Source organism: Portunus trituberculatus, chromosome 10, assembly GCF_017591435.1.
Source record: "Portunus trituberculatus isolate SZX2019 chromosome 10, ASM1759143v1, whole genome shotgun sequence".
Lineage (NCBI taxonomy): Eukaryota > Metazoa > Arthropoda > Malacostraca > Decapoda > Portunidae > Portunus > Portunus trituberculatus.
In genome coordinates this window covers 11,227,835-11,242,834 of record NC_059264.1, presented here as the reverse complement: position 1 = coordinate 11,242,834, position 15,000 = coordinate 11,227,835, and the positions used below count along the sequence as shown (strand labels likewise).

The following is a 15,000-nucleotide window of genomic DNA, read 5'->3' as shown; positions in this document are numbered from 1 at the left end:
ATGGTGGAGAAGGATGCTGTGAAGTATTGGAAATGTGGCTTCCTTAGCAAGCATGGTAATTGTTCCTCTCTGTGTGTACCGGGTCCGAAGGAACATATGCATTAATTATTTGTATTGTCTATATCTTGTGTTTGTGGTGTTTTATTAGATCACTCTTATTACCATTTGGTGTATGATAGTAATTAATTATATATAATTAAGAACAGTGTTCCCGTGTAATTCAGTGTTTGTTTGTCAGACTGGTAACTATCTTCATTACTGCTTGATGAACATTGCTTCCTGGTGTACCAGATCATTAATTCCTTCCCAATCCAAAGCATCTTTTGTTTTTATTTCAATAAGTAAACTTGACTAAATTGATTTTGTACATAACTAAAGAAGTAAAGAAAGGATTTTTTAATTATCAAAGGGAAGAGAGAATATAGCGCGGTGGATTCTTGTTTTTTTTTTTTTTTTTACATTACAAGGGCACTGGCCAAGGGAAAACAAAGTGTTGGAAAAAAAAAATCCCGCTGGTTGCCAGGCCCTGTTAAGAGGAAAGTAGGAGAAAGAGAAAAAACAAAAAAATCTAAAAGGAGGGTCCAGTTAACGTAAGAGGTGTCTTGACACTCCTCTTTTGAAAGAGTTTAAGTCATAGGCAGGTGGAAATACAGACACAGGTAGAGAGTTCCAGAGTTTACCAGTGTAGGGAATGAAGGAGTGAAGATACTGGTTAACTCTTGCATTAGGAAGATGGACAGAATAGGGATGAGAAGAAGTAGAGAGTCTTGTGCAGCGAGGCCGCAGGAGGGGAAGGCATGCAGTTAGCAAGTTCAGAAGAGCAGACAGCATGAAAACAGCGGTAGAAGACAGATAAAGATGCAACATTGCGGCGGTGACTTAAAGAATCAAGACAGTCAGTTAGAGGAGAAGAGTTGATAAGACGAAAAGCTTTAGATTCCACCTTGTTTAGTAAAGCTGTGTGTGGATCCCCCAGACATGAGAGCCATACTCCATACACGGGCGGATAAGGCCCTGTACAGAGCAAGCAGCTGGGAGGAGAGAAAATGGACGAAGACGCCACAGGACACCTAACTTCTTGGAAGCTGATTTAGCAAGAGTAGAGATGTGAAATTTCCAGTTTAGATTTTTAGTGAAGGATAGACCGAGTGTGTTTAATGTAGAGGAGAGGGAAGTTGAGTGTTATTGAAGAAGAGAGGATAGTTGTCTGGAAGGTTATGTCGAGTAGATAGTTGTAGAAATTGAGTTTTGAGGCATTGAACAAAACCAGGTTTTCTCTGCCCCAATCAGAAACAAGTGAAAGATCAGAAGTTAGGCGTCCTATAGCATCTCGCCTTGAGTCATTTAATTGTTGTTGGGTTGGGCGTCTGTTGAACGCTGTTGAATAATGCAAGGTGGTATCATCAGCATAGGAGTGGATAGGGCATTGAGTCAGATTTAGGAGATCATTGATGAATAATAGAAAGAGAGTGGGTGATAGGACAGAACCCTGTGGAACACCACTGTTGATAGTTTTAGGGAAGAACAGTGACCGTCTACTACAGCAGCAATAGAACGATCGGAAAGGAAACTGGAGATGAAGGTACAGAGAGAAGGATAGAATCCGTAGGAGGGTAGTTTAGAAATTAAAGATTTGTGCCAGACTCTATCGAAGGCTTTCGATATGTCAAGGCCGACAGCAAAGGTTTCACCGAAGTCCCTAAAAGAGGATGACCAAGATTCAGTTAGGAAAGTAAGAAGATCACCAGTAGATCTGCCTTTACGGAAACCATACTGGCAATCAGAGAGAAGGTTGTGAGCTGATAGATGCCTCATTATCTTCCTATTAAGGATAGACTCAAAGGCTTTAGAAAGGCAGGAAATCAAAGCTATAGGGCGGTAGTTAGAAGGATTGGAGTGGTCACCTTTTTTAGGGACAGGTTGAATGTGAGCAAACTTCCAGCAAGAAGGATAAATAGAAGTAGAGAGACACAGATGAAAGAGTTTGACCAGGCAGTGAGCGAGTTCGGAAGCACAGTTTTTGAGAACAACAGGAGGGACTCCATCCGGACCGTAAGCCTTCCGAGAATCAAGACCAGAAAGGGCCAGGAAAACGTCTTTATAAAGAATTTTAATTTTAGGGATGAAGTAGTCAGAGGGTGGAGGAGTAGGAGGAATATGCCCAGAATCATCCAAAGTTGAGTTGGTAGCAAAAGTTTGAGCGAAGAGTTCAGCTTTAGATGCTTTATATTTTAGGATTACAACAGCTGGCAGCCACCAACCTGTGTTCACCCACTGGAAAACAATAATAAGAGAGATATCATCTGGCCTTTTTTTCTGCAAGACTAAAACTTAAGTCTCTTAATAAAGAATATATGTATATATATATATATATATATATATATATATATATATATATATATATATATATATATATATATATATATATATATATATATATATACACACTTCTTCACTCAATGTGTTCCAAGTCTCAACACATCTTTGCGTGAAACTATATTTTTAACGTCTCTCAGACATCTTCCTTCCTCAGTTTTTACTATGCGATCTTGTGCTTCGAATGTCATATTCTTCTCTCAGAACCAATTTCTCATTATCCACTTGATCCATTCCGTTGATCAATTTATAAACTTGTATCAGATCCCCTCTCAACCTTCTTTGTCCCCAGTGTTGGCAGATCCATAGCCTTTGGTCTCATATGTCATACCTTCAAATTCTGGACCCATTCTTGTAGCCATTTTTTGTAGTCTCTCCAACTTCCTTATGTGTCTTTTTCATGGGGATCCAATCTGGGTGTTATTAGAGTACTTATCAATTTCTTCATTATTTCTTTGTCCATGTAGTGAAATGCTAATCCAATATTCCTTAGCAGGTTATATGTCTCTCTGAAAATTTTGTCTATATGGCTTACCGGTTGATTGTTTTCTTCCATCGTCACTCCCAATTCCTTTTCCTTTTTTACTTTCGCCAGTTCTAGCCCATCTCCCATGTGTGTGTGTGTGTGTGTGTGTGTGTGTGTGTGTGTGTGTGTGTGTGTGTGTGTGTGTGTGTGTGTGTGTGTGTGTGTGTGTGTGTGTGTGTGTGTGTGTGTGTGTGTGTGTGTGTGTGTGTGTGTGTGTTAAAGTATTGACATAGTCGTCAGTTGAAACAAAGAAATGTCACCCACAAACAACACACACCAGGAAACTTTGAGAGCTGCAGTGAGTGAAGCGTTTCCACATTATTACTCTCGCTCTGAGCGGACAGCATAAAAACTCCATATGAAGAAAGTGTTCACTTTAATAAATAGCCATGGCAGGGCGGGATGAGGGGCATCACTGATAGGCTGGGGCGGGGACGTAAGAGGGGGCTGGGGCTGGGACGTAGGAGGGCTTTGGGGCGGGGGCGTAGCTCTCCTGAGGGTACTGGGCCTCGCCCTCGTAGGTCACGTCGGCCACGAAGCCTGAGTCGCCGTTGACGGTGTAGGTGACCTTCTGCAGGCGGCCGTCGGGCAGCTGTACGTAGTAGGATCCCTGGGTGTCGTAGCCGTCGCGCGCCTCCTGGGCACCGAAGTCGTTGCCGGAGTACTCGTCCTTGACGGCGTAGTTGTAGTCGTACTTGGGCGGCGCCTGAGGAGGAAAGAAGGTTGTAGTGAACGTGACAGCGACACAACGCTGACGGCGAGGGTGTTAGGGACAGACAATGATAGTGAGGCATGGACGGTGCTCACCTCAGGGGCAGGAGCGTGGTAAGAGGGCGCCGGAGCGTGGTAAGAGGGCGCCGGAGCGTGGTAGGAGGGAGCAGGAGCGCCATAGGAGGCTGCAGGGATGTCGGGGCGGGCAAGGACGACGGCCGCGAGGGCTGACAGCAGGACAACCTGAAGGAGGAGGATGTCAACACTGGCTAACGTGTGCCATGACACACACACACACACACACACACACACACACACACACACATACACACAAACACACACACACGGCCCGGTAGCTCAGTGGTTAGAGCCCTGGCTTCACAAGCCAGATAACCGGGGTTCAATTCCCCGGCCGGGTGGAGATATTTGGGTTTGTCTCCTTTCACGTGTAGCCCCTGTTCACCTAGCAGTGAGTAGGTACGGGATGTAAATCGAGGAGTTGTGACCTTGTTGTCCCGGTGTGTGGTGTGTGCCTGGTCTCAGACCTATCCCAAGTTCGGAAATAATGAGCTCTGAGCTTGTTTCGTAGGGTAACGTATGGCTGTCTCGTCATAGACTGCAGCAGATCAAACAAACAGTGAATTACACACACAGACACACACACACACACACACACCGCGTAGTGTACTGGTTAGCACGCTCGACTCACAATCCAGAGGGCCGGGTTCGAGTCCCGGTAAGCGGCGAGGCAATTGGGGAAGCCTCTTAATGTATGGCCCCTTTTCACCTAGCAGTATATAGGTACGGGATGTGATCTCATTCCTACCCGAAGATCGGTCTATGAGCTCTCAGCTCGTTCCGTAATGGGGAAGACTGGCTGGGTGACCAGCAGGCGATCGAGGGGAATTACACACACACACACACACACACACACACACACACACATTTCATTCCTCTTGTTAGTCTGTTTATAAGGAATGGCCGCGCCAGTCCTTCAGGATGCCGTCCTACACAAATCCTGCTTGTATTTTAAGTCTCTTATGTCTGTCCTGGACAGAGACATTCTGAGGGACTGTGCACCAGTCCACAGCCTTCCGCGCATTCACAAGCACCCTCAGGAAAGCCTGAGTAAGAAAGGCCGGCCAGAGTTATGGCCGCTGCGTGAGTCACTGCAGGACAAACACGAGGGCGTGGAGGCAGCGGTGGGTGGTTGTGCACTACCTTGAGAGCCATGGTGACTGTGGGTGATGAGATCTAAGGACCGAGGGGGACGCGTCGCCTTATATACTGGGATGTGCCGCCGCCTCGGTGACGTCAGGTGAGCCTCGGGCCGAGAGACGCCTCCCAGTATTGAAGGCCGAAAGGCGCGTCACCGGCGTCCCCTTCACGCCCCGGGCAGCGGCGATGTGTCGGCGGAGAAGCGTCATCACGTTACTGTGCTATGAATGTTTCGTGTGGTGAGGGAGTTATCCCATGTCGAAAAATGTTGTTTTATTTCCTTTATTTTATAACTTAGTTTCTTTCATTGATATCCAATGTACATTTTTTTTTCATTTTATTCATAATCTTAATTTGCCGTTTTCCATTTCACCTCTCCTCCTATTCTTTTGTCCATTGTTTATTCTGTTACTCCATGCCAATGTCACTCTCATCGAGTTTACGTCACTCCGCGTTTTATTTTCTTTTGCCCTTCGGTCTCGGTCTTTTTTTCCTTCAGTACGCTTTCCATTGTTTAGTCTAATTGTTATCAGTAGTATTACTAATACTAATACTTCTAATAATAATAATAATAATAATGATAATAATAATAATAATATGAATACTAATAGTATTAATAGTAATGATAATAATAGCTGTTGTAGTAGTAGTTATTGTACCATTAATAGTAGTAGTAGTAGTAGTAGTAGTAGTAGTAGCAATAGTAGTAGTAATAGTAGTAGAGTCATAGTAGTAGTAGTAGTAGTAGTAGTAGTACTTGTAGCAAAAGTATTAGTATGATAATGTATACTAACTGCAGGAACAGCAACACGAGAATAAGCAGCATCAAAGCAAAGAGAAGGCATAGGAGAAGAAGACGAAGGATGAAAACTTGATAAAAAAGTAACATTTTATTCAAGAAAGAAAATTAATTTTAAACGCACCAAAAGAATAAGTCATATGAGCAATAAAGTCAACGATATAAATTAGTAATAGGGTGACGTTGTTTAAGGAATTCGTGACACAGGTTAGGCGTAACCGTAGGCTGGTGTGGGTGGGGGTTCGTAGGCAGGGGGCTGAGTGTAGACCGGTGCTGGGGCCTTGCCATAGGCGTCGTGCTTAGCCTCGCCCTCGTACTCCACGGTGGCCACGTAGCCGTCGTCCCCGTGGACAGTGTAGGTGACCTTCTGCACGCGGCTGTCGGGCAGCAGCACGTAGTAGCTGCCCTCGGTGTTGTAGCCGTCGCGGGTCTCGTGCTGGCCGAAGTCAAGAGCGGCATAGTCGTCCTTCACGGCCCAGTCGAAGGAGTATTCGGGTTTCTGTTGAGAAAGAGAGAGAGAGAGAGAGAGAGAGAGAGAGAGAGAGAGAGAGAGAGAGAGAGAGAGAGAGAGAGAGAGAGAGAGAGAGAGAGAGAGAGAGAGAGAGAGAGAGAGAGAGAGAGAGAGAGAGAGAGATGGAGAGAGAAAGATTGGGAGAGTTGTTTTTGTTGCTGAGGTGTGAGTGTGTGAGGCGTCAGTGTCCTTCATGAGTAACTGCACAGGACTCACCGCTGGTGGGAGAGGAGGAGTGTAGCCGTAGCTGGGGGAGGAATCTGGGCGGCCAGAAGCAGCTGCCATAAGGAAGAAGACGACAACAACCTATGGAAAATGAGAGGTAATTAAGGCAAAACAAGTTTTTTTTTTTTTTTTTACTATGCGGAAAAATTACACACACACACACACACACACACACACACACACATATATATATATATATATATATATATATATATATATATATATATATATATATATATATATATATATATATATATATATATATATATATATATATATATATATATATATATATATATATATATATATATATATATATATATATATATATATATATATATATATATATATATATATATATATATATATATATATATATATATATATATATATATATATATATATATATATATATATATATATATATATATATATATATATATATATATATATATATATATATATATATATATATATATATATATATATATATATATATATATATATATATATATATATATATATATATATATATATATATATATATATATATATATATATATATATATATATATATATATATATATATACATACATATATACACATATATACATATATATAAACTGACAGCTTGTTTTCCTTGAAACGAGTGAGCACCCACGTTAAAGCTTATACATATTGCACCTTTCCTCATCTACATTTGTGATTCTAAAGGAGGGAATCATTCCTCCAACTCTGTTCGTACCTTAAGGAAAGACATAATGCTCGCAACGCACAGTGTCACTGCCACCACTGATGGGAAGCGCCGTACTTAAATACTGTCTCCAGTGTGGTGGGTGGTAGGAGCGTGGTGAGAGTGAGGGAGTAACTGTTTAATATGGTAAAGACGTGCAGGGTATACCAGGTCAGGGCCGTACTTTGCTAGCTGTGGTCGAATTTGCCGACACGTGTAGCCAAACAGTGAAGCAGCGGTTAAGCTGGCGTGTGTCTGGTGGGTAGGTGGTTGGGGAGGATGTGCGAGATTGATTCCAAAGAGAGCGTGTGTGGCAAGCGTGGTGAATGTGTGTGTGTGGCTGGCGTGGAGCAGTGCAGGTCATGTAAGGGATCAGAGTGGCGTGAGTAGTGTAACGAGGGATGCCCTAGTCGGTGAAACACTTGTGGCAGTGTGACGCTTGTGGCTCACTTGTTTTTTCTTCTACACATCTTGCCTTGTGTCCGCCAGTCTTATATCATTGACCACAATATCGTACCATGCAGTGCGTTATCGCCCAACTATAGCCTCATGAGAAAATCAGCACTCTAGCTTTGCTTCTCCTTATGATTTTATTTTTTTATTTATTTATTGTAACAACTTTCAAATCGGAGGTAAATGTTTCTGGGTGTTAATCGGTAAGAATTACATCCCTCAGTTTAAATCCCAATGCTCTGAGAAAAGAGTAGAACAAAGACAGAGCGTTCTCAGTAATTTTTTATCTTCCTTGAACGTGTTTGCTTCACCTTCATATACATGGAATCATGCTGTACACCAGGGATAATATATCTTACCTTATTCCTTTATTAACATGTTCATTAGTATACTAAGGGATGGAAAGATATCACTTTACTTTACCATACCAGTTAAAGGAAATCATTAGCATCCCTGCAACAATAATGTTGCATAGACAACAAGTAACCTCAGTGTGGTGGTAGGGCAGTCCACCACTGTATAGTCATAAGGACGCCTCTATGATCACAGGAAGGCGCTCACCGTCAACAGCATAGAAAATACATCAGTGCCTCTACTAACACTCGCTGAAGTTTCCAGAGACTGCACATCGCTTAAACACATTCCACAAAGTAATCTTTGTTCTTGGGGGCTGAGCCATGGGCACCAACAGAGTCGTGGCACTGATGGAATGACTATGTTAGGCTCCTTTACTGATGCAACGTTCAATATTCATCATGGGACTTAGTGTTAAGATTAACCATCCAAGCTGTTTCCACTACTGACGGGTGTTGCTTTATAAATAGTAGGGATCATATTTAACGTAGTAGATATTTGTTTTGAGCGTGCGTATACACACACACACACACACACACACAGATCTACTGGTGATCTTCTTACTTTCCTAACTGAATCTTGGTCATCCTCTTTTAGGGACTTCGGTGAAACCTTTGCTGTCGGCCTTGACATATCGAAAGCCTTCGATAGAGTCTGGCACAAATCTTTAATTTCTAAACTACCCTCCTACGGATTCTATCCTTCTCTCTGTACCTTCATCTCCAGTTTCCTTTCCGATCGTTCTATTGCTGCTGTAGTAGACGGTCACTGTTCTTCCCCTAAAACTATCAACAGTGGTGTTCCACAGGGTTCTGTCCTATCACCCACTCTCTTTCTATTATTCATCAATGATCTCCTAAATCTGACTCAATGCCCTATCCACTCCTATGCTGATGATACCACCTTGCATTATTCAACAGCGTTCAACAGACGCCCAACCCAACAACAATTAAATGACTCAAGGCGAGATGCTATAGGACGCCTAACTTCTGATCTTTCACTTGTTTCTGATTGGGGCAGAGAAAACCTGGTTTTGTTCAATGCCTCAAAAACTCAATTTCTACAACTATCTACTCGACATAACCTTCCAGACAACTATCCTCTCTTCTTCAATAACACTCAACTTCCCTCTCCTCTACATTAAACACACTCGGTCTATCCTTCACTAAAAATCTAAACTGGAAATTTCACATCTCTACTCTTGCTAAATCAGCTTCCAAGAAGTTAGGTGTCCTGTGGCGTCTTCGTCCATTTTTCTCTCCCTCCCAGCTGCTTGCTCTGTACAGGGGCCTTATCCGCCCGTGTATGGAGTATGGCTCTCATGTCTGGGGGGGATCCACACACAGCTTTACTAAACAAGGTGGAATCTAAAGCTTTTCGTCTTATCAACTCTTCTCCTCTAACTGACTGTCTTGATTCTTTAAGTCACCGCCGCAATGTTGCATCTTTATCTGTCTTCTACCGCTGTTTTCATGCTGTCTGCTCTTCTGAACTTGCTAACTGCATGCCTTCCCCTCCTGCGGCCTCGCTGCACAAGACTCTCTACTTCTTCTCATCCCTATTCTGTCCATCTTCCTAATGCAAGAGTTAACCAGTATCTTCACTCCTTCATTCCCTACACTGGTAAACTCTGGAACTCTCTACCTGTGTCTGTATTTCCACCTGCCTATGACTTAAACTCTTTCAAAAGAGGAGTGTCAAGACACCTCTTACGTTAACTGGACCCTCCTTTTAGATTTTTTGGTTTTTTCTCTTTCTCCTACTTTCCTCTCAACAGGGCCTGGCAACCAGCGGGATTTTTTTTTCCAACACTTTGTTTTCCTTGGCCAGTGCCCTTGTAATGTAAAAAAAAAAAAAAAAAAACACACACACACACACACACACATATATATATATATATATATATATATATATATATATATATATATATATATATATATATATATATATATATATATATATATATATATATATATATATATATATATATATATATATATATATATATATATATATATATATATATATATATATATATATATATATATATATATATATATATATATATATATATATATATATATATATATATATATATATATATATATATATATATATATATATATATATATATATATATATATATATATATATATATATATATATATATATATATATATAGCAAACATAATTTTTTAAGGAACAAATCATACGACGGTTTTAATAGTTTTTTCAGGGTTGCCTCACCGCTTTACACTTTCTGGTGAGACTGAGAATGTGAGAAGATCTGAGTAAATTGCTACGGGAACACACGGTGTCGCCACTTCTAATGTAGCGCTCATGAAGCTGCCATAATTAAAGATGAGATCCAAATATGAATGACATTATACGGAATGTGCTTCTTTATATTACTTCTTTCAAACAGGTTGGCTGAGTCCCTGACTAGAAAAGCTATATCGATAAAGAAAACCAGTCTAAACAGAAACTCGGAAAAAGCAACACGGAACGGATTTTTTTTTGCCCTTCGTTCACGTCAGCTAGATTTACCACTGACAACTACACCAGCTCCTCTTAATAGAAAGCCGAGAAGCGACGGAGGAGTAAACGCTTGGTGTGTCTTTACTGATAATCTGCACAGGAAAGAAACCAAATGTCGTTTTGTGTTTATTTTTAATAAATAGCCTTGGCAGAGAGGGAATATCGGGAGAACAGAGGAGCATCACTGGTAGGCAGGGGCTGGGACGTAAGAGGGCGCTAGGGTTGGGACGTAGGAGGGCTTTGGGGCGGGGGCGTAGCTCCCCTGAGGGTACTGGGCCTCGCCCTCGTAGGTCACGTCGGCCACGAAGCCTGAGTCGCCGTTGACGGTGTAGGTGACCTTCTGCAGGCGGCCGTCGGGCAGCTGTACGTAGTAGGATCCCTGGGTGTCGTAGCCGTCGCGCGCCTCCTGGGCACCGAAGTCGTTGCCGGAGTATTCGTCCTTGACGGCGTAGTTGTAGTCGTACTTGGGCGGCGCCTGAGGAGGAAAGAAGGTTGTAGCGAAAGTGACAGCAACACAACGCTGACGGCGAGGGTGTTAGGGACAGACAATGACAGTGAGGCATGGACGGTGCTCACCTCAGGGGCAGGAGCGTGGTAAGAGGGCGCCGGAGCGTGGTAGGAGGGAGCAGGAGCGCCATAGGAGGCTGCAGGGATGTCGGGGCGGGCAAGGGTGACGGCCGCGAGGGCTGACAGCAGGACAACCTGAAGGAGGAGGATGTCAACACTGGCTGACGTGTGCTATGATATACACACACACACATACACACACTCACACACACACACACACACACACACACACACACACACACACACACACACACACACACACACACCACAACAAGATAATGCCTCTAGGACTTAAGGGTATCACACACTGATCCATCCCACCTCAGTGCGATTTCCCACCATGATGCGAGCAATAAACCATTAAGAGAGTGCCCTAGTCTTAAGTTTTCCCCTATTTATTATTATTACACACACACAGCTTTGCTTGATAGGGTGGAATCGAAAGCTCTTCGTCTCATCAACTCCCCTCCTTTACTAACTGTCTTCAGTCTCTTTCTCACCGCCGAAATGTTGCATCCCTTTCTATATTTTATCGCTATTTTCATGGTAACAGTTCTACTGATCTTGCTAACTGCATGCCTCCCCTCCTCCTGCGGCCACGCTGCACAAGGCTTTCTTCTTCCTCTCATCCCTATTCTGTCCAACTCTGTAATGCAAGAGTTAACCAATACGCTCAATCATTCATCCCTTTCACTGGTAAACTCTGGAACTCCCTCCCTCCATCTGTATTTCCGAATTCCTACAAGTTGTCTTCTTTTAAGAGGGAGGTATAGAGGCATTTGCTACCCTAATTCTGGCTGACGGTTTTGGCACTTTTTGAACTCTTTGGAGAGCCAGCGCCCAAGTGGGCCTTTTTCTAACTTTCTTTTTTTTGCCCTTGGCTGGCTCTCTTCCCTACGTAAACACACACACACACACACACACACACACACACACACACACACACACACACACACACACACACACACATCTTATTCTCGCTGTCAGTCTCTTTGTGTGGAATGGCCGCGCCAGTCCTTCAGGATGCCGTCCTACACATTCAAATCCTGCTTGTATTTTAAGTCTCTTATGTCTGTCCTGGACAGAGACTTTCTGAGGGACTGTGCACCAGTCCACAGCCCTCCACGCATTCACAAGCACCCTCAGGAATTTCTGAGTAAGAAAGGCCGGCCAGAGTTATGGCCGCTGCGTGAGTCACTGCAGGACAAACACGAGGGCGTTGAGTCAGCGGTGGGTGGTTGTGCACTACCTTGAGAGCCATGGCGACTGTGGGTGATGAGATGTAAGGACCGAGGAGGACGCGTCGACTTATATACTGGGATGTGCCGCCGCCTCGGTGACGTCAGGTTAGCCTCGGGCCGAGAGACGCCTCCCACTATTGAAGGACGAATGTCGCGTCCCCGGCCTCCCCTTCACGCCCCGGGCAGCGGCGATGGGTCGGCGGGGAAGCGTCATCACGTTACTCTGCTCAGTACTGGTCAGGAAAGTGTCGTAATGTGTTTCAGGCTCTCTGTATCATTTTGTTTTATTTCATACAAACAATTGCTCTTCATTCCTGGCTGCTCTCTGCTGCAGGGAATCCGACCTGCCTGCACCACCAAGGAGGGACGGAGCACGAATCAGCATTTAGAAGGAAAAGTTAATTAAGAAATAATACAAATGTGTAGCCGTATCAAATTAGGTGACGCTGAATTATTTACTTGAGCAGGTATAAGTTACCTGGTTTGTGCGCAGGGAAATGAGCGCGGGAGCATATGTCTGTGTGTGTGTGTGTGTGTGTGTGTGTGTGTGTGTGTGTGTGTGTGTGTGTGTGTGTGTGTGTGTGTGTTTGCGCTTTTTCTCTTAAGTTGTAGCGGTGGCGTACACATGTTCATAAACCTAATTAATTGCTACTGCTTTTGAAGTGGTAGGAGTAGTAGTAGTAGAAGTAGTAGTAATGGTAGTAAAAGTAGTAGTAGTAGTACTATTGGTGGTGGTGGTGATAGTATTAGTAAAGTATTAGTTTTAGAAGTAGTAGTAGTAGTAGTAGTAGCAGTAGTAGTAGTAGTGTTAGTAGTAATAGTAGTAATAGTGCTGGTGGTAGTAGTAATAGTGGTAGTCGTAGTTGCAATTGTAGTAGTAGTAGTAGTAGCAGCAGCAGCAGTTGTAGTAGTAGTAGTAGTAGTAGTAGTAGTAGCAGCAGTAGTAGTAGTAGTAGTAGTAGTAGTAGTAGTAGTAGTAGTAGTAACAGTAGTAGTAGTAGTAGTACTAGTATAACTTGCAGTAACCATAAAAATTGCTGCAGTACTACTAATAGTGGCCATGCAGATAAGTAGCAGTAGCAGCAGGCATATGAGTAATGGCAGAAATAGTAGTAGTAGTAGTAGTAGTAGTAGTAGTAGTAGTAATATTAGCAGTAGTAGCAATATCTATAACTGTATCCTTGACAGAAAGAGACTGTAGTAATTACAACACCCGTTTTTCTGTCTCTGCTGTTGAGATTGTGTTTGTCATGAAGAAACCTCTTGTATCGATACATACCCTCCTCTCTTCCTCCCTTCCACCACACCACCTGCAGTACAAACCCCTGGCACAGTCCAGTGCTGCGTGTCTTGAAGGAAACTCACAAACAAACCATCTGCTGCTTGTTTACTTGACAATCATAAATAAACACACGTTACACTGAAATTTCGAGGCCGAGAAGATGGAGAGGGACAGATGGTCGTTTTGAAGTTAGGGAGTGGAGTGATAGCTTATTGGTGGTATGATCCTTTGGGAGGGGGAGCATAGGCTGGAGGAGGTGGAGGAGCATAGGTGGATGGAGGAGGAGGGGGAGCATAGGTGGATGGAGGAGGAGGGGGAGCATAGGTGGATGGAGGAGGAGGGGGAGCATAGGTGGATGGAGGAGGAGGGGGAGCATAGGTGGATGGAGGAGGAGGGGGAGCATAGGTGGATGGTGGCGGTGGTGGAGTATAAACTGGTGGTGGAGGTGGAGCGTAAGTAGTTGGGTGTTTGCCGTAACCCTTATGCTCGTGCTTGGTCTCGTACTCCACGGTGGCCATCAACCCGCCGTCCTTTTGCACCTTGTATACAACCTTCTGCACTCGGCCGTCGGGGAGCAGCACGTGGTAGCTGCCATCAGTGTTGTAGCCGTCGCGGTTTTCATTCTGGCCGAAGTGAAGGCCGGCGTAATCGTCTTTCACGGCCCACTCGAAGTTGTAGACAGGTTTCTGGCGTGAATAAAAGAAGGAGTCAGGATAATTTTTTCCAAGGGTTGCTAAGGAGAGGGGCTTGAAGCTTAAGACAGGAGCCAGGAAAGATGGAAGCTTGGAAAGATTGATGGTTTGAGAACACTAATAGAAGTTGAAAGTGGCTCGTAGCTAGTGAGAAAAACGAATGGAAGTTGATGGGTCCAAAATCCCAGAAAAGAACAAGAAGTAGATTGATTCGTAAAAAAAGAGAGAGAGAGAGAGAGAGAGAGAGAGAGAGAGAGAGAGAGAGAGAGAGAGAGAGAGAGTTTAAGGAAGGTACATCTGGTAAGAAACTAAAAGAGTAACAAAGAAAGCAAAAAATGGAAGACACAAAGAAACGAATGGAACTGAAAGGCAAGAAAAAGGAGTAAATGAGGTAATTAGGAGGAACTGAGAAAGTCGAAGACAAAAAGGGAAAGATATTAGGTAAAAAGGAATGGATGTCTAAGTAGATACCAAATAATTAGGCATGAAATCTCACTAAATGACTCATCTCTGTGAAAATAACAAAATTACGAGGGTAAGAAACACATGGGCTTTTTATTCTTTTCTTTTCTCCGATGGGCCACTTTCCAATTCATTCAGAGATGTGAAGTTTAAAATTGGTTGAGATTTTCAAACCTGATGCCTTAATGGAGCAATATTGGCCATGAGAAGAACGATTAGGGAACAAACAGATATAATTCCTGACACCAATAAAGAAAACACGTACAACAAATACGGTTGATAATGGAAACGAAAAAAATGGTTGAATGGTG

The 15,000-nt window shown here is 43.2% G+C and overlaps 4 protein-coding genes across 4 annotated transcripts in view; all 4 read right to left on the bottom strand.

Annotated features, from left to right (window-relative positions):
* Nucleotides 1-3,261: 3,261 nt before the first annotated feature.
* Nucleotides 3,262-4,862, bottom strand: LOC123501786 (cuticle protein 7-like). Its single transcript, XM_045250805.1, has 3 exons — nt 4,835-4,862; nt 3,710-3,856; nt 3,262-3,608 (listed from the first exon to the last, which is right to left on the bottom strand). Exons 1-3 carry the CDS (start codon nt 4,844-4,846, stop codon nt 3,315-3,317), a joined length of 453 nt encoding a protein of 150 aa, XP_045106740.1. The 5' UTR covers nt 4,847-4,862; the 3' UTR covers nt 3,262-3,314.
* An 845-nt stretch (nt 4,863-5,707) lies between these two features.
* Nucleotides 5,708-7,176, bottom strand: LOC123501788 (cuticle protein 7-like). Its single transcript, XM_045250808.1, has 3 exons — nt 7,113-7,176; nt 6,358-6,447; nt 5,708-6,129 (listed from the first exon to the last, which is right to left on the bottom strand). The coding sequence occupies exons 1-3, from the start codon at nt 7,125-7,127 to the stop codon at nt 5,839-5,841; spliced, it is 396 nt and encodes a 131-aa protein (XP_045106743.1). The 5' UTR covers nt 7,128-7,176; the 3' UTR covers nt 5,708-5,838.
* A 3,391-nt stretch (nt 7,177-10,567) lies between these two features.
* Nucleotides 10,568-13,011, bottom strand: LOC123501787 (cuticle protein 21-like). Its single transcript, XM_045250806.1, has 3 exons — nt 12,262-13,011; nt 11,022-11,147; nt 10,568-10,920 (listed from the first exon to the last, which is right to left on the bottom strand). The coding sequence occupies exons 1-3, from the start codon at nt 12,271-12,273 to the stop codon at nt 10,627-10,629; spliced, it is 432 nt and encodes a 143-aa protein (XP_045106741.1). The 5' UTR covers nt 12,274-13,011; the 3' UTR covers nt 10,568-10,626.
* Nucleotides 13,012-13,627: 616 nt separating this feature from the next.
* LOC123502037 (extensin-like) overlaps nt 13,628-15,000 on the bottom strand; it is a 2,213-nt gene continuing 840 nt past the window's right edge. Inside the window, exon 4 of the mRNA XM_045251191.1 lies at nt 13,628-14,221. Coding sequence (XP_045107126.1) covers nt 13,745-14,221 — 477 coding nt within the window. The 3' untranslated portion in view covers nt 13,628-13,744. The remainder of the gene's footprint in view (nt 14,222-15,000) is intronic.

Bases quoted from the DNA above. Each gene is read 5' to 3' on its own strand.
- LOC123501786 (XM_045250805.1), bottom strand. The intron at 3,609-3,709 runs GTGAGCACCGTC...TTTCCTCCTCAG, and splicing joins ACCACGCTCCTGCCCCTGAG to GCGCCGCCCAAGTACGACTA.
- LOC123501788 (XM_045250808.1), bottom strand. The intron at 6,130-6,357 runs GTGAGTCCTGTG...CTTTCTCAACAG, and splicing joins CTCCTCCTCTCCCACCAGCG to AAACCCGAATACTCCTTCGA.
- LOC123501787 (XM_045250806.1), bottom strand. The intron at 10,921-11,021 runs GTGAGCACCGTC...TTTCCTCCTCAG, and splicing joins ACCACGCTCCTGCCCCTGAG to GCGCCGCCCAAGTACGACTA.